Source organism: Barbus barbus (genome assembly GCF_936440315.1).
Source record: "Barbus barbus genome assembly, chromosome: 26".
NCBI lineage: Eukaryota > Metazoa > Chordata > Actinopteri > Cypriniformes > Cyprinidae > Barbus > Barbus barbus.
In genome coordinates, this window is record NC_136754.1 from 19059527 (window position 1) to 19082735 (window position 23209).

General features: G+C 37.7%; 1 protein-coding gene across 2 annotated transcripts in view; it reads left to right on the plus strand.

Annotated features, from left to right (window-relative positions):
* Window positions 1-23209, plus strand: part of LOC306846365 (dihydropyrimidine dehydrogenase [NADP(+)]-like) — a 127907-nt gene that overhangs the window by 63461 nt on the left and 41237 nt on the right. For both annotated transcript variants that reach the window (XM_079379690.1, XM_079379691.1), the window contains 3 exons: window positions 6262-6426; window positions 10067-10135; window positions 20749-20832. In XM_079379690.1, the coding sequence (XP_079235816.1) occupies window positions 6262-6426; window positions 10067-10135; window positions 20749-20832 (318 nt within the window). The remainder of the gene's footprint in view (window positions 1-6261; window positions 6427-10066; window positions 10136-20748; window positions 20833-23209) is intronic.

A 23209-nucleotide genomic window follows, 5' to 3' on the forward strand; every position in this document is an offset into this window, starting at 1 on the left:
CTGGGGACAGACGGCTGCCGTCCCACAATTAATGCCAATTTGTTATGTGCACGTATCTCTGCAGGGAGACATGGTGTAGGCGGAACTTTCCTGTACTGATTCAGCCACCTTGAGTACACAACTCTAGAGAGCGAGCTAGATAAAGAGTCTTTTCCCAGAGGTGAATTTAGATGGCTTTACATTCGTAGATGTTTGCATGAATATGAATGATTGCAATGAATTATTCAGATGTCTTGACATGTTTTGTCACTCTGTACTGTTATTAACATACACTGTATTCAATGGATTGTAAGTCACTGCCACTGAGCTATAAGGGTTTCTTTGTATAGGGATTATAAATCTTGGTGATGTTCTACATTTAACTAAGTGGCATTTTCATAACTGGATGAGGGAAATTTTTTAAATTTAAAGGTTTTATTATTTCATTCCATACAGTACATGGCAACTGAACACATGAAATTGCTGTTGCTAGGCCATGATGCATGAAGATTTAAGTAAGATCTATATATATATATATATATATATATATAATGATATATAAATAATATATATATATATTAATACTTTATCCAGCAAGGGTGCATTAAGTTGATTAAAAATAAACATCTTGAACCTTCTATTCATATATATTCAAAAATATTCAGCAGCATAACACCATTACTGAAAACCGAGCACCAATAATAACTGACAAGCAAATCAACATATTTGAATGATTTCTGATGGATCATGTGGCACTGAAGTTTTTATTGTTTTTTTTTCATCAAAAATGCAGCTTTGGTGACCTTTTGGCCAGCGCCAAAGGGGGGCACTCGCGGGCCATGCCGCCCCAAACGAGTCACTGTGCCCCCCCCCCCCCCCCACACACACACACTTTCCATCCTCCCCCCTACTTGCTGAACGTGATCGATTTTGAAAGCGAAAGTACCGATAAAACAGCGCACATAAGAAAGCGATTGCAACGCTCCGAGACATTGCGACAGTGTGATTTATGCCCCCCCGATGGAGGTGACCTGGCGCCGGCTCTGAGCATAAGAGACTTCTTTCAAAAACATTAAAAAAATGTTAATTGTTCCAACCTTTTGACTGCTAGTGTATATTAAATTAGCAAATTAAACATCAACAAAACAGCTCCATTTGGAGATGTACACATGCTCCTACATGTTTTAAGCACACAACCTGAGCTTGTTTCATATTTTTGTTCCCATCCCCCTGTTTTACCTACTGTTTCCTGTCTTTTCTTTGATCGTCATTATCTAAAGGCAAAAGGCAAAAATCCTTCACACTAGACTGTGATATTTGTACATGTAGAAGAAAAAAAAATACATGACATAAAACAAAAGGGAGAATTTATCTAGAGGGCTTTTTCATTTGTTAATGCAGTACATGTATATCAATAAGCACTATCCTCCTCTACATACTGCTGGAATGTCCTTGAGTGTGCTTCTTAATTCACTATCACCCCAGGCATGCTATATGATAGCCAATCCTTCAGCCTATAACATGTGTATCAGATCCTGGAACAGCGTTCGGCGGTGCTGAATGGGTGTAACAGTGCCAAGGCCCTCATTAAAGAATATATAGCATGGAAACTAAAAGATTCACGCTGAGATGGCAGAGATGAGTGCGAGAAACAGTTTGGTGCAAGAGTGAAACCTGCGTGGGGATGTTAGCATGTAGCAGTTAATTTTATGTTTGTTAAATGCAGGTGTCGTGTGTGGGAAGTTTGAGTTTCATGACAGAAGAGAAAGCTTTGTAGTGACTTTTTAATCAGTCTACGTGAAGAGTGGGAGTTTTAAGCCTAACTTTTCATTCCTTACTTTGTTGCAAAGATATTTTTATGAGATGTAAATCACGTTCACTCACCTTTATAAGGCCTTGGAGTTAGGAGAGTTCATTTTTCTCTACAGCACTTGAAGCCCTGAATTATTAACAGATGAAAATAATCAAAGAGACATAAAAAAAGAAAGTTTTAAATCCATGTTTAATTGTAAAAAATACAATATGAAGCACAAAAGTTTTTTTTTACGTTATTGCTTAAAGGAAAAAAGTGAAGGTTCTGTCACCTCTTACTCACACTAATGTCATTTCTAACTTGTGTGAGTTTCTTTCTTCTGTGTAACACAAAAGTTTTGAATGATAATTTTATATGAGGAAAAAGATTAGAATTTTACCTTAAACCCTTCCTTGACAGCTGTAGTCTCCATTCAGGGCTAAACAATGAGGCTCACAATGAGCTTGCAAATTTTAATTATTGATTAATTTAACATTTTTATGACAAGTAAATGTATTTGATTGGAAAATTAGAATAATGCATAATATTTTTAATAATGTTAAAATAAAAAATACTGTTGTTGTATGGAACAACGCAGCTTGGACATTCAGCTAAATAACTCCAAATGTGTTTTTCCTGAAAGAAAGAGACATTTTTGGGTTTCCAAAAACAGTGAGGGTGCGTAAAAGAAGAATAAATTTTTCGGGAAAGTATTCCTCTAATATGGGCAATAGCACAAATACACTATATTGCCAAAAGTATTGGGTCACCCCCTTCTAATGAACAGGTTTGACTACTTTAGTAATTTAGTACTTTAGTTTGACTATGAGTACAAATTCTAATGTTAAAGCATATAATGATATTCTACGGAATTGTGTGCTTCTAATTTTATAACAGTTTGGACAGGACTCTTTTCTATTCTAGCATAACAGTGCCTCTGTGTATAAGGCACGGTTCAAAAAGACATGATTGATTCAGTCAGTGTGGAAGAACTTGACTGGTCTGCAGAAAGCCAAGTCCTAATCCCAGTTGAACACCTCTGGTGTGACTTTATATGCAGACCTTGAGCCAAAAACTCATCACCAAACACCAATGACTTGTACATAAGTGTACTGTCATTTTAGACATGTCCAAAACTGTTGCAACAGAGATGGAAATACAGTTTTTAAATACATGAATTATGCTTCCATCTTTGTTGCCACAGTTTTATTAGTGCATTGTTCTGTTCTAAAGAAGGGGGTGTCCCAATACTTTTGTCCATATAGTGTATGTACAAATCATTGGTGTTTGTGATGAGTTTTCAGCTCAAGGTCTGCATTTAAAGTCACACCAGAGGTGTTCAGCTGGGATTAGGAATTGGCTTTCTGACTCCACACTGACTGAATCAATCATGTCTTTTTGAACCATACCTTATACACAGAGGCACTGTCATGTTAGAAAAGAAAAGGGTCCTGTCCAAACTGTTGCTATAAAATTAGAAGCACACAATTCCCTAGAATATTATTATATGCTTTAACATTAAGATTTGTACTCATAGAAATTACTAAAGTAGTCAAGCATGTTCATTAGAAGGGGGTGACTCAATACTTTTGGCAATATAGTGTATTTAGAGGCCCTTAATGAAGTCAAGAGCTACTTTCATGGGAGTATACAAAACATCTTTCCACTCTTTTTCTCTGATAAATGTTGGTTTTATACAGGCCTTGGAATATGTCTCATACAAGCAGCATTCATGTTTTTCTTGAAGGCTTTTAATGACTGAGATCTTTCCTTGTTGTTGTACTTCTCATCATTGTGTCCTAAGTGCTGTTAAATGACTTCCTACATTAATGACACTCAGTTATACCATTGAAATTTGCTCTGAAACGTGTATTGAGTGTATATCTTTTCATTAGCAATTTGTGACACCATCTGCGATGTTCAGATACTGTACTACTTTCACAAAGCAATTCATATTTGTGTGCGATTTTCTGGTAGTACATGAATCAAAAACAATGTAACTGTTGTTGTAAGAAACTCATATGCACAATATAACATATGACAGCGTCTAAGATGAGTATCTGATTATATAGTCAGTATATATCAGTATGAGTGTGGTCATGTACGTTTTTCAGGTATTGAAAAAGCTCCTCAGAAAGCTTGATCTATACAGTATTTGTTGATGTGAAGTCATAAAGGGACATTTATCCTCACTAAACAAACTCAAATTCCCTTCACTTTACAGAACCGAAAGCCCAGATAGCTGAACTCAGTGAAAAGCAGAGTGGAACCACTCTGTAAAATGTGAATATATCAATTAGTAAAGTGGCCATGACTGCTGAAAGTTTTGAAAGATGGTGATTTAAGGCCACAGCCAGTATACTAGACGTATAGACTTTTTCAATGAAAAAAAGAGGACTTGAAAGTAAAGGTCATTTTTTAGACTTTCTGGAAAATCCATGCAACATGAATGGATCGATTTATAAAAGCCTGCTCCGAATAACCACAAAAAAAGTAAATAATAGACAAACATTAAATTTAAAGCTTTATTTTGTCCATTCATTGCCATTAAGGTAAAAAAAGCTATACAAGCAGAAAGAAAAGCAGTTACGCACGTCATTACCATCAAGGCAATTTAGCTGTTTACCACGCCACATCCTGAGGTAAATCAGGTTGCTTTAGCTATACATCTAATCTGCAGTCAACGACCACGGTCTCCAACTTGTACTTCCAAGAATTTGCTTACATAAACCAGCAGCCAGCGATTATGTAAGGTGTAATTGTTTTGCAGTCTCCAGTCACGGTCACTCGTCCCTTGATCTGCGTCGGACCTGAGCTCAAACGCAAGGACACAGCAAAAATAATAGCAGCGGGAATGGATTCTGCACCCTCCCTCACAGGAGTGTCAATATAATGGCAGCTATAGCCGTAGAGATAATTGTGGCCGAATGCTTTCCAGTGTCAGCTTAAAAAATAGCTGGACTGTTTAAATGGCAGGCAGACTAATATTTAACCAGAGATTTTCTCTGAGGAGAACGAGAAAGAGGAAACGTGGGTTGGCAGCTCGTCGGGATGGCGTAAACGCAGCGTCTGTAATTACCCTGAATATGCCTCCAAGCTGGCCTATCAAAGGGCTTCCTCGGACGCTCGAGTGTGGCGTATGGCATGACATTTAATCATCCTATTATCATGTGTGTTCCTTTTGGGAGAGGTGCTGGCTTAAAAGGGGGGATTACTGGGCTGTGCCGGTCTGATAACCCCCTCAGTTTGTTCGAACGCCACACACGCGGCCACGGCTAACCACTGACCTCATCTCTGACTAAAGAAGTGTGTGAATTCAACCCAGGCTAATGTTTAACAGGTTAAAGCATGCTAATGGGCTCTGAGAACCAGAGATTATTTACTTACCACTGGATATCCTTCACACGCATTACTTTAAAGAGGGTACTCACGCTGAAAGTGTAACTGTAGGTGGTGATGTGGGTAATGTGAGTATATGTACTTGGTAATCGCAGCGTTTTCTACTCTCTTATTACCTCTAGACAATTTGTCCACACGTCTCCTTTATCAGCAATGCAGCTACGCTTAGTTTCTAACTTAAGCAATGTATATCATTCCTGTGAAGACACTTGGGGTATTAGCTTTTCAAGGCAGATGTGTTGAAACGGAAGCTACAAACCACAGGCAACAAAATCACTGGTAGGTTTAACACTCTCACGTTTGGAGGCGTTTCATGTAGGCGTTTATGATCGGAAGATGCTCCAGTTTCACTACAAATCACATGTGTTTCATTGTAATAAAGATGTTTTTTTCTACCTATGCTTTAAAAGGAAACTTACAGTAGATACGGTAACAGATTGTGCTGTAGTTATTTTCAGAAGCGTACAGATTTTTATTTATTTTTATTAAGGTTCTATTTTGGAGGCAGAAAAATATATTTGCATAAATCGTTGTGACCGATATCAATTTAAAATCAATCAGTCACAGGGGTCCACAGACTATTTACAGAGAAAAATACATTTAAATAATCATATTTGAGGGTCCCAAGTATTGAAATGTTTGAAAACGCCTGTACTTGTCTAATGTATCTGAAACTAATGTAAAGAAAAATTAAGTTTTGTTTGGTCATGTGTTATCTTGCCTCTGGTGCCACCATATAAAATGTTGCACGTGTCAGCTCTGGTTATCTTAATTGTTTAAAATTGTGTGAATCCTAATTGCTCTTACTAATGGGCCATGCTCTTATCAATTCATTTATCATAGTTTTCTCTTAATTGTGAAAATAATGCTGAAATGTGCTTGATTGATGCTTATATCATGAACATATAGCAAGCATTTGTGGAATTTGACATTTTGATAAAGAAAGTACAGATGTGTGTGTAAAGGTTCCAAAGGAAAAATGCATTCAGGCTCCAAGTTTGATCACTTTTAGCCTAGCGAATGTGGTTTGTGTGCTCTCTCAGTGCTAATTGCAGTTTAGCGAACAGTGACAAAGTTTCTCTCTCCTGCAGGATTTGGTGACCAATGTGTCACCGCGAATCGTGCGTGGGACTACCTCAGGTCACATTTTCGGTCCTGGCCAGGGCTCGTTCCTCAACATTGAGCTCATTAGTGAAAAGACAGCCGCCTACTGGTGCAAGAGCGTGGCCGAACTCAAAGCCGACTTCCCCAAAAATGTGAGTTCACTTTCAGCTCCTATTTATCTCATCTCTATCTCTCTTTTACTCTTATTCTTACAGAAGTTTTCTCATAATGTGATTCATTACTTTGTTTCTCACTTTTTGTGGCTGGGGAGCCTGTCAGTGTTTTATCAACAGCCATAATTCTCCATAATAGAGGTGCCATCTTTTTCCCTCATTTTCTGTCCCTCAGTAATTTGAGTCGCTTTTGCTCTGTGCATGTTAACTGCTTCACGAGTAATTGTGTAATAGAATCTCACTAATAGAAGATTTTCCAAGGCCTTCATTCTCTTCTCCTCCCTCCTCTCAGTAGCTCTGTAGGCAGACGACAATAGCTTTTTGTAGTGTTCTTTTCATTGCAATCAGCCATCTCTTTTCTCTCTAATCATTTGCAATGAGACAGCCCGTTTGAGCACAAAATAACTTCCTCAACTTTTGTTGTCTGGCTGCTTCACTCAAGGGTGAGATTAATTTTGAATTACAGGGTGTAATTATGAAGCACAACGTCACTTTTCACACTAACCCTTCGAATCCCTCCTTCACACAGATGTGTCTCTGGGTTTATTTTTTTCAGACTGGCATTTACCTCAATGTCTACATAAGCAGCTATATTCTTAGGCTACATCCGAACCTAAATTGAACATCATAATGCCCTATTTAGGTAGTAACTCTGCATGCCACACAAATTATAGTGGAATAAAGTATTTTAAAGAATAAAATAAAAAAACAATACATATCACAAATATTTTTGGCAAAATAATTCTTTTTAATTACATGCTTTTTAGTACTGAATGAAATATCTGATTTATTTCAGTAGCAATCATGCAGTAGCAATCAAAATGTTGGCAGCTTCAGCAGTAAAATGTTTCTGTTTAATAATTCCTATAGTTGACTTTTGGTAATGTTAATGCAAGATTAATCTGAAAATAGATGAACCTCATACAAAACAGTTTATAACTTTATTCATACAGCACTAGTTGTATAACTAACATCTAATGCCCCATTAAATAGCTTTAAATGTTTATAAATAAGGCATTTACATAACATGTAATTCTAAATCCAAAGACACAAACAGCTCCAAGTAGAACATAGAACAGTTATCATCTGTAATTATGACAAGGCATGAACACACTATTTGACATTAGCTAACAACATGTTTACTCTGGTAAACATTACAATACATAGCACTCACAAATAGTGCACAGCATATTACCTTAAAGGGAAAGTTCACTCAAAAACTTAAATTCTTTCATTAATTACTCACCCTCATGTCACTCCAAACCTGTAAAACCTTTGTTCATCTTTGGAACACAAATTAAGATATTTTTTATGAAATCCAAGAGATTTCTGACCCTGCATAGACAGCAATGCAACTGACATGTTCAAGGCCCAGAAAGGTAGTGAGAACATCATTAAAACAGTCTATGTGTCATAAATGGTTCAACCATAATGTAATAAAGCTACTACACTGCTGTCTATGCAGGGTCAGAAAGCTCTCAGATTTCATCAAAAATATCTTCATTTGTGTTTCGAAGATGAACGAAGGTCTTATGGGTTTGGGACGACATGAGGGTGAGTAATTAATGACAGAATTTTCATTTTTGGGTGAACTATCCCTTTAAGGAGTTAATTCTACTTCATCTAACCCTAAACATTTTTGTTGGTGTAAGCCAGTGAATTTGATTCAGTCATATTAAATCTGTGTGACTTTTGTCAAACCAGTTCATTTAGAAATAGCCGCATGAACGATTCTTTTTACGGCGTGAGTAAATTAATCAGTTTTTATTTACACTGAACTACTTCGTGAATGAAATAAGTTTATTTATGGTCAACACTTCTCTCACTTCACCTCGTCCATCATCTTGGATTTGTGTTTTTCCCTTCTCTCTGCAGTGCATCCCACAATTGCCTTCTCCAAAGAGAATATATTAGAGGCAAAAAAGGCATCTCATGAGGAATCATAATTAAAATGCCTACATTTAGCTACGCACCCTTAAAATCCTTCCTCTGTAGGCAGCACGCTCAGTTTTGGGACAGAACATCATATATCCAGTGAGATAAACATAATCTACACAGAATAGTTCAGTAAGACTCTCATTGATAATGCTCATCGATTTTGCGCAGGTTTCAGCTATTCAACACGTCCATTATATCCATTTACGATCTACAATTTCCATTTCCCCCCAATGCTCCTCGTCAGCATGTCGTGACCAGCGCGTGCCACACTCTAGGGAGCGTTGAAGTGTGTGTTCGTTGGAGCTCATCACAGCGTGTGACTGGTTCGTGGTCAGGGGTGATGGGCGCACGCCGCTGGATGAAATGAATACTCAGAGAAGCGTAATGAATAACAAAACCACCGCAATAATATCAAATTATACCGGCTCACACATTTCATCCCCACAAATACACTCTCTGCGAGGCTCACGAGAGGTTAGGAACAAGTCTGCGACTGAAGAATAAACGTGGCGTATAGAAGAAGCTGCGACCCCGCCCCCTTTTCTTTTTTTAATATCCTCATATCACCGCATGATTGACAGTTTCCACAGCAATGTGGGTCCCTAGAGGGCCAGTGTTGCTACTGTTGGCGGAGGGGCTCGGTTACCTCAGTACAGCGTTATTAAAGTGATAACAGGGTGATCCCTGCTTCTTAGAGACGCAGCCTGTCTCTCTTGCTCTCTTTTTTCTGTCTAATTAAAAAAGGGTAGAGCAATGTCATGCATGCACATTCACAGATTTATTTCATCTCAAACTCGAGTTTCTAAATGCTGGATAGCAAAAAGAACTGGCTTTATGTGACAGTATATAACAGACAGGCATGTATAGACTGAGATCCGGCCCTCAATTGTCCTCCTGACACCAATATAACATCAACGCTTTTCTAGCCATGCATTTGTGGAATCTGACGTTATGATAATGTGTTTGTAAAAGTTTCAAAGCAAAAATTCATTCATGCTTCACGTTTTATCAGCAAAAAGAGATGACTTGCTCTTAAAATATATTACAGATATACATGTATATACAGAGACCCGGTTCTCAGTTATTCTCCTGACACCAATAAAACATTGACGCCGCTTTCAGTATGTGTGGTTGAGCAGAGCTCCCAGGGGTGAACGGATGAGAGGAGGTGGGGTTAGAGGCGCTACAGGTCCCCCAGGTCCCGGCGAGATCCAGGATGGATGGACTCATAAACTTCAACACATGCTTTGGCCACCAACCATTTCTCCCAGCGCCCTCCGTGCCGATTTGTTTCCCTTAAAAGCACTCAGTGAGGAGGAGACACGTGGCATATATCTCTCCGCTTTATGGTACGATTACAGTGTCTCCGCATACAGTGAGAGTAATACAGCTAAATCCTGCCTTGCCACAGAGGAGCTGAATAATGCCGTCAGCGTGATGTTTTTATTGTTTTAATAATACGTGCATGCCACTGGGAATCTACAAACGCACTGAATTAAAAAGCAGCACAGTTTAAGGCGGGGTAATAGCTTTTGCTGGGAGCCGGGCTGTTAAAAAATGAAATAAATAAATACGGATTGGAAAAAGTGCAAGCGCATCAGGTGATATCGCACTTCATCAGTCATTTTCATTCCCCCTAAGGTTTTTTTCTATTCCTCAGACTCTTTTCTTCTTTGTCTAGATTATCATTGCCAGTATTATGTGTGGGTACAACCAAGCCGACTGGACTGTGCTGGCAAAGATGGCTGAGGTAAGCTGCCATTCCTTGTGTGTGTTTGTGTTTGACAAGTTTGCTCTGTTTGCTCCTTACACATCTCCCAACTTCAGAGATTAATCAGGCTTATTGGAAGCATAAAAAGTAAATGAAACATGAATCCGTGAAATTAGTTAATGTTCTGAAGATCTTGTTTTTCAAGATATCAATTTAATTTACATGTTTGAAAGTCTGTTAATGTGAAGGTTTTTTTTTTCCTTGGCATATCACAAAAAGAAGCATTTGTTTATCACACGCATTCTCAACACAGTGACAAACACAGTCACATCCATATTCATAGTGTAAAGCCTCATTGGTTCTGTGGAAAGAGGCTTTTACATTAAATTTGCATTAGATACTGTATCATTGGATTTCAGCCTTTCGAGTGACAGAATCCAACTGTGCCCACAAACTGTGAATGAGAAGTTGTGAAACTTTATAAAATGCATGTTTGCCATAGCCGGAACAATCAGAATCAGAATCAGAATTAACTTTATTGCCAGGTATGTTTGCACATACGAGGAATTTGTTTTAGTGACAGTCGCCTCACAGTGCGACAGAATGACAGAGACAGGGCAGGACACAGGTAGTAAAATAAATAAATAAATACATTAAAAATAAAAATAATATAAATAATGTACAAATTAGATATTTATTAGAACAAATTAGAACAAATCCTCTTCATCTGTCATAACCACACTGACCCTGACAGACTAAGTGTGCTTTTCTTTGTCAAATGGCCAAACAAAGGCTTGATAATTCAGCCAAATATGAACATTGTTCATCAATTACGCACTTCATATTGGCATTTCTTACTTCTGTGGAACACAAAAGGAAAAAAGTTGAAGAATGTACATGCCACTCTTTTCCACACCATGAAAGTAAATGAGAATCCAAGCTGTGCAAATTGACCATAATACAATTTCTGTCATGTCATCCATTGGAGAGTTTATGGTAGTATACATGGCAATGTTAATGTGTTTGGTCTTGGTGGAATAGATCTGCTAGACTGCTGCGGCAGAGCAAGTACAGAGACTTTCTATTACCAATGCATCCAGAGACAAGCTGCTATGAGCATGTAGGAAATACTGCTGCTGCACAGATAACATGAAATAACACCCATATATATCATATATGGAATTACCCCGTAACAGATCTATACAGGTGGAGCTGGGGAAAGAGGAGGTTTTCTGAAGATTTGAATAATGATGTGATTATATCAGATTGAGTTAGAACCTATCAACCTGTGCCATCTAGAGTTTCATGACAGAACTTTGTATATAATATACCAGTTAAAAATTGGGACAGTATGATTTTTAATGTTGAATTTTCACTCTTAATTGTCACTTAATTCTTTAGAAATCATAGTAACACTTTAGAATAAGGAACACTTATTCACTATTAACTACGACTTTTCCCTCAACAAATTCCTAATTTGTTGCTTATTAATAGTTAGTAAGATAGTTGTTAGGTTTAGGTTATTGGGTAGGATTAGGGATGTAGAATAAGGTCATGCAGAATAAGGCATTAATATGTGCTTAATTACTACTAATAAATGGCTAATATTCTTGTAATATGCATGCTAATAAGCAACTAGTTAAGAGACCCTAAAATAAAGTGTTACCGAAATCATCGTTAAAAACAGTTGCTTATTATTTTTGTGGAAACTGTGATATACTGTTTTATTGCCCATTTTTGATAAACTTAATGCATCCTTGCTCAATAAAATCAATTTGATTAATAAAATAGTACAAAATAGAACATATGTAATATGTATGCCTTTCTTCAACTTTAACTGAATAGACCTGCAGTCTGCACCTCCAATTTAAAACCACTAGTATGAACTACTTTTATTGTACTTTTATAGTACTTTTTGTCCTAAATAACAATGAAGACGGATGAAGAGAAACCATACAGGTTTCAAATAGGATGAGTAAATGACAGTTTTTATTTTTGAGTCAACCATGCCGCTAAACCCCCAATCAGTTTTTGACAAATTCTGTCTTAACAAGGTAAGACTGAAGCACCTCTTCCGAAAATTCACAAATGCAGGCGAGCTGCTTGTTTAATGTATACTTGAGGGCAGACTGACGTTATTGCATTCAACGTAAGTGTGTGTGTGTGTGTGTTCTCTGAGGTGTTATAATTCCCACTGGAGCTGTTTCGTTCTGTATGTAAACAACCGGTGCTGATTTAGACAGGACGTACAGTATGTAAATGCGGACAGGACCCTGCCATCACTAACACTTACTGCTGCTGGTGCTCTAATTGAGGTGTCGTACGCTCTCGTACCTTCCAGTTTATCTCCTCGACGCCCTCACACTCAAGATTCAAGATTCAAGATTCAAGATATTTATTTGTCACATACACAATTATACAGAGTATAACCAGCAGTGAAATGTAGGTCAGGTCCGCTCCAAGGACAGTGCAATTATAAAGTATACAAATATTAAGAAAAAGAAAAGTAGAAAAATAATAAAATAATAAAATAAAATAAAAGATAAGATAAAAAATATAAATATAAATGTGCAGGTCAGTACAGGTCAGTATGTTGTTGACTTAAATAGTAATAAGAGGAATGTGCAAAAAGAATGTGCAAAAAGTTGTCCAGGGTATTTAAATAGCTGCAATATGAGGTAGAGAAAAATTATGAATAGCTATTGATATGGTGATATTTACATGGAGTCAAGTGATGTTATGACACAGAGTTAGCGTTAAGGAGCCTGATGGCCTGGGGGAAGAAGCTCCTCCTAAGTCTCTCAGTTTTTGCCATCAGGCTACGGAAGCGCTTACCAGATGGAAGCAAAGTGAATAGTCGGTTACCAGGGTGATTTGAGTCCTTGATTATTTTGACAGCTCTATTCTTGCAGCGTTTGAGGTAGATGTCCTGCATAGAGGGGAGAGCAGACCCTGAGATGCGCTCAGCTGAGCGCACAACTCTCTGTAGTGCTTTGCAGTCCTGATTGGAGCTGTTTCCATACCACACTGAGATGCACTGAGTCAATACACTTTCTATGGTCCCTGAATAGAAAGTTTTCAGGATAGCTGGTGAGACCCTGAATTTCCTCAGCTGTCGCAGGTGGTGCAGTCTTTGCCTGGCTTTCTTAACCTGTGTTTGGATGTGTGTAGTCCAAGTCAGGTTCTCTGAGATGTTTACACCGAGGTACTTGAAGTTACTCACCCTCTCCACAGGGGTCCCACTGATCATAAGAGGAGTGTAGGGCTGCTGCTGTCTCTTCCTAAAGTCCATGATTAGCTCTTTAGTTTTGCTCACATTCAGAGAGAGACAGTTGTCCTGGCACCATGATGTGAGTCTCTCTACCTCATCCAAGTATGCGGTCTCATCGTTGTTGGAGATGAGGCCCAGAACCACAGTATCATCAGCGAATTTGACAATAGATGTGGAGCTGTGAGAGGACACGCAGTCATGCGTGTAGAGAGAGTAGAGCAGGGGACTCAGGACACAGCCCTGTGGGGCTCCTACGTTCAGGGTGATGGAGTTTGAGGTGAACTGGCCAACTTTCACCACTTGAGGTCTGCCGGTGAGGAAGTCTTGAATCCAGTCACAGAGTGAGGAGTTTAGGCCGAGGTCTTGGCCAGCTTGATGGGGACTATAGTGTTGAAAGCTGAGCTATAGTCAAAGAATAGCAGCCTTACATAATTCCCATTGTTGCTGTCCAAGTTTGTGAGGGAAGAGTGGAGGACGTGAGAGATGGCATCGTCAGTAGATCTGTATGGGCGATAGGCAAACTGAAGAGGGTCCAAAGTATCAGGTATGGAGGAGCAGATGTGGCTCTTTACAAGTCTCTCAAAAACCTTCATGACTATAGATGTGAGGGCAACTGGGCGATAGTCATTCAGGCAAGAGGGTTTATTGTTCTTTGATACAGGGATAATGATGGATTTTTTGAATGAGGTGGGAACCACGGAGGTAGCAAGAGACTCATTAAAGATAGATGTGAACAAACCAGCAAGCTGATCGGCGCAGGACCTCAGAACACGGCCGTTTGTCCCATCAGGTCCGGCTGCTTTCCTGACGTTCACTTTCTTTAGCGCCCTCCGAACCTCATCCTCCGACACGGTGATTACAGGATCATCGCTGCTCTGCCTGCTGCTTCCTGATGCGTTGGTCGGCACGTCAGGAAGCACTCACACACAAATGAGCTCAGCGAACCCACACACATATACGTTTACATTGAGAAAAAAACCCAGGAGAAGACTTGTCTCGTGCAGCGAGGAGGCTGGTGTGACAGTGAGCTTCAAGACCAATGAGGAAGACCAATGTTTGTGAGGGAGTTTAGTGGGAAGTTTCGTGCACAATCATGTCAAGTCAGTCTACTCTAGAATCGTTATGACAATCTTCTTCCTCCTCAACGTGCCTGTGATATAATACACATTACAAAACAACCCACACTATGCCCTGTTTACATCTGATATTTAGGGCTGTCTATTGAATAATGTATAATGATGTAATAATAATACAATGTTCCATAAAATAATGATACGAAACGTCTTTCTTTTTAAAGTACTTATAAAATAAAAGACTGTTTAGAATCGATTCTTTTTAATGAAGCAAGAGCATACAGTGCGATCAGAGGAATTTGATTCCCAAAATGAATGTCTCTTATGAACTGATTCTTTTTAGTGACTCAAAAACATACTGTTCAGTGCAAACAGTATAGTGAAACAAATTAATAAACCTGTGAATCAGATAGGCTATGGCTTGAATCAGTCTGAAACACTGCTCTGTATGAATGTAGCGTTTCTGATTTTATGACCATTTAAATTTTTTTTGAAAGAAATTATTTTTAATTTGTTTTTATCAAGGATGCATTATATTGATCAAAAATAACAGTAAAGATGTACACTGTTAAAAATATTCAATTTCAAATAAATGCTGTTCTTTGAACTTTCTATTCATCAAAGAATCCTGGGGAAAAAAAATGTTTCCACAAAAATATTAAGCAGCGTAACGGTTTTCAACATGATTAATAATAAAACGTGTTTTGAGCAGAAAATCTGGATATTTGAATGATTTCTGAAAAATCATGTGACACTGATGAACATGATGCTGAAAACTCACTTTTGGAACATAGGAATAAATTACATTTAAAATGTACAAAATAAATGATTAAAATATGAAATGGTTATTTTGAGATTGAATGTAAATTTCATAATATTACTGCTTTTACAAAAATCCCCCCAAAAAGCAAAAAATAAATCAAATAAATGCAGTCTTTGTGAAAGTCTTTCTATTATTCTGAGTTTTGAATCATTTGACCATCAGCACTGACCGCTTGTAACCACTTGAAACTGATCTTAATACCAGGAGTAAATGGGGTATTTTACTCAGATTTTCACTGGACTCAAGCTTTTAGGCATTTGAATCAGAATTTTCATGTGTCATGCTCACTTTTCAAAACATGCTTTGCTTTTATGAATCATTCAAAGACATAGAAGATACGAGAGCAGCCTTTCTGTGGCGAGGAAGCCTCACATGTTCTTGCTTTAGCTTAGAGAAGGGTCCGAGAATTTTCTTAATGCCGATCATTAATTAATTCATTAAAGAAGTGCACAGTGTTAAAGGGCCCAACAGAATTGTCTATCAAAGGAGCCTTGATGTAGCTATGAGCTGGATTGGGCCGGGCAGCGCAGCTTTGATCACACTGGAGTGGTTAGTTCTTGTCAAAGTTAGTGTCAGGTCTGATCAGTGTTTGTGTTGAGGCCTCTGGCTGTCTAATGGAGCGTATCCAGACATCCTCCACTCACTCTGTCTCACTCACACACATACAAACATCATTTTTCGGAGTCCTGCAGGTAAGTCACAGCTCAAAGCCTGGGCCATATGTGAAGACCAAAAACATCTAGGCTTACAAATGGAAATCTACTATACATGCAAGTACTTAGCTTCGTCTCGACGAGCACAACAGTTGGTTTTTGTTTCCTGTTCAAGTGGGGAGCTTTGATGTGATGCACTTTTTACTATTTCTGGATAAGAGGTCATCAGCTTTGAAGTTTTCTGTTGTATTAGGTACATGAAAGCTCTTTCTTATAACACACAGGTGACGTTCTTGTTTTCGTTTCACAATTGTTAGGATTCACAAATAGAATTACTTCAATTCTGTCCAATATTTCCGTAAGTCGCAGGTGGAAAACGCAGAAAGGGGCTGAATGTTAAGGTGTATTGTGTGTAAATATCATCTGTCCTTGGTTGCGACTCTCCTTGTTGAGTCCACCAGCCTCTGGAAACACAAGAACGGTTCATCAGGGGCTTTATAAATTTAGTTTCAGTGGCCATGCAGCTGCATACAAATCTAAGATCACCACTGAGCAACGGAAAGCATCAGCTGGAGTGGCGAAGAGCTCGTCACTATCGGGCTCAGGAGTGGTGGAAATACATTCTCTGATTAATCACTCACTCTTCACCATCTGGCAGCCTGACAAACGGATCTCAGACTGACGTGAGAGTCTGAATCTGACAGAGAGGGCTACCCACATTCCCAACCTTCCACGCATGCATATTGCCAGCTGTAAAGTTTGATGGAGGTGGAATAAGAATAGTGTGGAGCTGTTATTTTCACGGTCATGTTAGTTTTTCCCTTTAGGGAAGTTACAACACACTGACATACACATATATATAAATATAAACTGTGTGTGGTTTGTATGCTGTATATATACACGCACACACATTTAAATTTTTGGGGTCACGAAGCAGGTTTTTGTTGTTGTTTTAAAAAAAAGAAATCCAATAATTTTAAAAGAATTTAATAGTAAGGATGCATTAAATTGATATTTATTATGCTACAAAAAATTATATTTCAAATAAATTCTGTTCATCAAAAAATACAGGAAAAAATGTTTTTAACATTAATAAGAAATAAGAAATTAACTTTGCCATTACAGGAATAAATTACACTTAAAATTTAAAAAATATTAATTCATAACATTATTGTTTTTACTATATTTTTGAAAAAAAAAGTGTAGCCTTGGTGTGCAAACTTTCATAAACATTAACAAAAAAGAAAGAAAGAAAAATACTTTGGGGCTGTAGAAGGCTTTGATCTGATTGGTTGACGAATGTTCTAATGTGTGCAATTATTTTTAGGAAAACGCATGGCTTAAGTAGTTCCAGGCAGGTCTTGACCGTAGTACGTCCATAACACTTTGCCAAATGATTTCAGTTGTTTCAAAGGTCCTTACAGACTAAAACTGTAGAGGAACCAAAACCCACAAATACATTGACCAAGCAAAAAAAATCTAGTAAACAATAGGTTAAAAACAACAAATTATTTCCATGTTTTTGCCACAAAATTATATTTTATGTAGTACAGAAAACACGCTCTATTTCTCCCACTCTCTTTCCCTTGCAAAGCACACACATACAGTTCGGACACACACACACACACACACACACACACACAGACAAAACACTTATAAAGTACAGATCCACAGTCACACACACACTTGAAACACGTTTCCACTTGAAACAGAAACAGAAATGTGTTGTCAGCGTTACTCTGACAATTTTATCAGTAAAATAGTTTAGCAACTTAAAAGCAACCTGTTATTTCTCACTAACGAGGTAATAATGGAATTTGTACATGCTTAACCTCTCTTTCTCTATCGCTCTCATTAGCTGCATTAATAACTGCATCACCACCTCAGGTGTGCATTATTTTCTAATAATTCAGCGGCCTGTCATCAATTGTGATCCTGGACCACAAAACCAGTCTTAAGTAGCACGGGTATATCTGTAGAATCAGCCAACAATACATTGTATGGGTCAAAATTATAGATTTTTCTTTTATGCCAAATATCATTAGGATTAAGTAAGGATCATGTACAATTAAGATATTTTGTAAATTTCCTACCGCAAATATATCAAAACTTAATTTTTGATTAGTAATATGCATTGCTAAGAACTACATTTGGACACCTTTAAAGGCGATTTTTCTCAATATTTTGATTATTTTATTTTTTTATTTTTTTTGCACCCTCAGATTCCAGATATTCAAATATTTGTACCTCAACCAAATATTGTCCAATCAAATATTGTTGTATGGTTTGTCCTAAAACAAACAATACATCAATGGAAAGCTTATTTATTCAGCTTTCAGATGATGTATAAATCTGACCGTTGACCGTTAAAATTGACCGTTGTGACTGGTTTTGTGGTCCAGGGTTACAATTATTCCTTACATATAAAATGTAAAATTATGTAATTTTACAATATAAAATTACTTTAAAAAAATTGTTATACTTTATTTTATGTACTTGATACAGTGTAATTATATCATCAATTAATGAGTAATATTATTTAATTAAGGTTTGCTTAAAGGTTATTGCATGCAATAATGCATAATGTGCTGTTATTACTATAGTAAGTACATGTAACATGTCTGTAAAATAAAATGTTACATTTATGGCCACAGATTAAATGTATAATTTTTTTTTTTCTTCATTCAAAATTGTTATCGCCCAACATCAGTTCTGATCCCAGAATGTGGATGCAGGAAGGAAACAGGCACTGACAAATTCCAGCATTTACTGGAAACCCTTCCCAGAAGAGTGTGTTATTGCAGTACGGACCAACCTCATATTATTCTCCATCATTTGTGGAATGAAATGTTCACAAAGCAGATGTCCTCATATTTTTGGCCATATAAAGTATTGTGCACCTTATACCAGCACACCTTGGAGTAGATTTGCACAGTTCTGTCTTTTGCCTGCCTTGTCTGTCATTTTGTGTCTCTCAAACCCAGCCAAATCACTCGCTTGCTCGCTCGCTCTCTCTCTCACACTCACTTACTATGTCTCTCTGTCTTTTTTTTTTTTCTCTCCTCTCTAATGGCTGTCAGGCTTTAGGAAAGCCATGGCTGTGTGTCTGAAGCAGCAGGTTTGTAGGGTGTGTAGCGGAGAAATCGTTCTGGCTCTCCCCATTTCAGTGCAGTTCAGAACGGCCGCCAGAGCGTAATTGCCTGTTGAATGCTTTCCCACTTCCAGCACCCTCGCTCACTCACCCGCTCCCCATCCACCTGTGCTGCCTTTTTTCTGCTTCCCTTTTTTATAAGACGACTCTGTGGCAGCTTTGACATGTCAAAGAGTTCTTCTGGGTCTATTTTAAGAACACCATTTTATGCTTTTTGAATGCTGGGAAGTGCTCAGGGTGTTTTTTTCTTTGTTACAGATTTGACTTTTTTTCTTTGTGCAGCTTCTAGGAGGCTGTTTTACATACACTGGCCCCAAAAACTATTTGGACATCTTAGTATATTAAAGATCTATTTATTGCAGCACAAAATATCAAACCAAATGGCATTTGTAAACAAATATTGCACAGCTTTTTTTTTTTGCTCTTGATTTTAATGACATATGTTTTTTGTTTTTTTTTAGAGATACATTTAATAAATGTAAAATGAAAAATCATTTATGACACACGACTGAATTGCTATTTGATTGGATGTGCATATTACATTTAAACTTGGCCGCATAAATGCAAAATGTATATAAATTCATCTACTATTCCTGAGTTCTATGGAAATATGCAGCTATAATAAGAGCTCTCTTCACCTAATATGGAAATTATTGTTTCGTGATTGATGCATCTATGTGTCTCATCCATGATTGCATGATGCTTACATATTTGGCTGAATCTCATCTTGCATGCATCTCAAACCACCTCCTGAGCTTGTTTGAGTGATCGGAGCATTATCAGTCTCAAATCATCTTGTAGGGTAGTTCCACCTGGTCTTGCCATGGTCAAATAGCAATCTGATGTTTAAAAATGCATGACGTGGCCATGTGTCTTTTGTATGCGATGTTTCAGTAACACTTTATTTTAAGGTGTCCATAATACAGAGTAATTACATAGTTAAGTACTTAGTAGTAGTCGTTGTACTTACATGAAACAAAAAGTACTTACCATGTAACTAAGTTATGGAACAACCTGCACTTACAGTTTGTAATTATGTACCTGTAATAGGCAGCTACTGTTACATATATGTAACAGACTGAGTCTGCAACAGACTTATGTAACCAAAAGATTTGTACATATGTGTTGCAGACTTTATACAACGTAATTATAAATGTAAGTACACAGACATAAGCTACTTAAAATAAAGTGCATCAAGATTGTAATTAAGTGTACTTCATGTGTATCTATACTGTACACCTTATCCAGCTGCACCTTAGTTTGATTTAACCCACCAGTACACAGCTTAAATACCTGTAATACCTTTCTAATTACATTGAAATTACAGAATATTACACAGGCATAAGCTACTTAAAATAAAGTGTATCAAGTGAGCCTGTTACATATGTGTAACAGAAGCTGCCTATTACATCTACATAATTACAAACTGCAAGTACAGGCTGTTCCATAACTTAGTTACATGGTAGGTACATTTTGTTTCATGTATGAACAACAGCTACTACTAAGTACTTAATTTGGTAATTACTCTGTATTATGACTTAAAATAAAGTGTTACCGATATATCTGCTTTGGATTTGTTTGTCTGTAAATGTAATTTTGCAGTGCAACTATTCTTGCACATATTTAATTACGCAAGTGACTATATGTTGATGATGTTTTACCTCATTATTTTGCTTAACAGGACTCTAAAGCTGATGCTCTGGAGCTGAACCTGTCCTGTCCTCATGGCATGGGAGAGAGAGGTATGGGACTGGCCTGTGGACAGGTAAGACATCATTTAAAAAGCACTGCTGAAAAACTCACTCCTGATTTCAAAAATCTGAATTTGCAGACCCTTACGTTGTTTCAAACCCATGTGATTTTCTTTCCTCTGCAAAACACAAAATGAGAAAAACTGAAGCCTGTTTTCCATGCTTTTTCTATGCAATTACCCTGAACAGGGACCAAAGCTTTTAAGCTTCAGTAAAGACCATAAAAGTGTGAAACAGATAGAAATTCAAGTCATTATTCTCTAACTATCTTGACGCCTGTCCTAGATCTCCTTGGAGCGTTCATGAGAAATGTAGTAATGTCCTGTTTGTGAATGAACCCCTCTTTTTACCTTTTAAAAAACTCAGGGCTGAAAGTTGATATTAGGGCTGCACAATATGGGATCATTCTAATTGTTGTTGCTGTTATTTTTATTATTAAATAAAGAAACAAAATAAGAAATATTGCCATTGTCCACTGATAGAGAGTTGAGTTGAGAACCCATGTGCAGTTTATTGAGCAAAATACAAAACAAAAAAAACTAAAACATGACAAACTGGAACACTAGATTTTGACTATAAACAGGCTTAACAATATTCATCAACAGAAGGTTACAATAACAAAGCTAAGAGACTATAGAAACATGAGGGCTATATATAGATATTCCTGAAAATGGTCAAGATAATGAACCAATGGCATGGCCAGATTACATGAGGGACAAAAGGAGTCACATTACATAAAACAGGAGCCATAATATTGGCAATATGCAAAATAAGACACGAAAACATGAACATAAATAAAACAGTTTCACAAATAAAGCTCATCATAAATAAATAAATAAATAAATAAATAAGTAAAAATTTAAATAATACTAATACTAATAATAAGAAAAAGAATAATAAATAATACTAAACAAATCATACTAATATTTTTAAGACTTTTATTTTGTAATTTTTTTACAAGCTGCTTGCGTGTAAAAGAACACATTGCCGCACCGCACTCTGAAACACGCAGTACATATTTATTTAATTGCAGGCTTATTGTGTTTTCTTTCCTTTAATCATGCTCAGTTGATTTGGTTAACACAACTAGCCTGAATGATTTGTTCAAAATTATCTGGTTCTTAGTCTTTGGCCACAGTGGTTAAAGGTCAATGGAAGGTAAGATTGTTAGTGAATAACAACTTGAATCCATGCCTGTTCCTCACACAAATTTATCATTTGACTTGGGATTTAGCACAAGATTTTGCCATTGCTTCAAAAGCTTAGTTTACACTTCATCATAACTATATAGACAAGAAAGAGCAGCATAGTCCTCAGAATTTCACCTTTTGTATTCCAAGTAAGCAAAGAAAGTCATATTTCAGAATACGGGACAGAAGGTGAATCTGGAAATGGCATTAAGTTAGACTCAGACTCGGGTCACCTGCACATCACCCACCCCACCACATCTCCGCTCCCAAGCTGTGTTTTTTTTTTTTCTGCCGGGAGATCCTATAAGCCTCACAAGACATTCAAATGCAGACTAAATGGACAGAGCAGGTCAGGAGGCATCTAATGGTACCCTTTTCCTCTCCATCTCCCTTCAGCTTCGTTATGGTTGTGAGGGAAGCGGGAGGTGTTTCCCCCCTCAAACAGGACACAAAGCCATTGTGCTCCTGCAGAGGCTCTAAACGAGCCCTGTGCTACCTCTCTCTCTCACACACTCACACACACACACACACACACACACACACACGCACATATGAAGCTAATCACAGCCTGCTGCCTCCTGGCAGCTAACCTCTGTGTGAACTAACGCAAGGCAATATCATTTAATCACACTGTTTGCCACATGCTCTCTTGTGCTCTCTCTGTGGCTGGCTTTCTCCGTCTGTCTGTCTCTGTCTGTCTTTGCTTCCTATTTATTTTTCCCCGTCTTTTAGTCTGGATCACCCCCTCCGCCCCCCCATCTGTATGTTTCTGTCTCTCCCCCTTATACTGTAGGGAACAGGGGGAGGTCTCGTTGATTGTATGAGAATAAGTAGGAAATTGTGCACCAGTACAAAAATGTATTATTGCAGCCCCATACTGTTGGGTATTTAATCAGGGAGCGTGGCCCTCTCTTTGAACCCTGGAGCGTACGGCACACTGGGCAGCTCTATCTGGACACAGCGCTGTAGGAGGGGAAAACTCATTTACATTTTACAAAGACAGAAATCAACTCGCAAAGATGTAAATATGCTAATGTTAAACAGTTTCTTTCTCTGAGCGCCAATGCGAGAGAACTTCAGGAATCTTAAGCGAGGCGTTGTTTCGGTTCAGGCATAGCTGGATTTCTCTTTTTATCTGAACTACATTTAGTTCTGTACTAGAGTCTGTTTATGATTAATGCCAAATGTTTATGCTATTGAG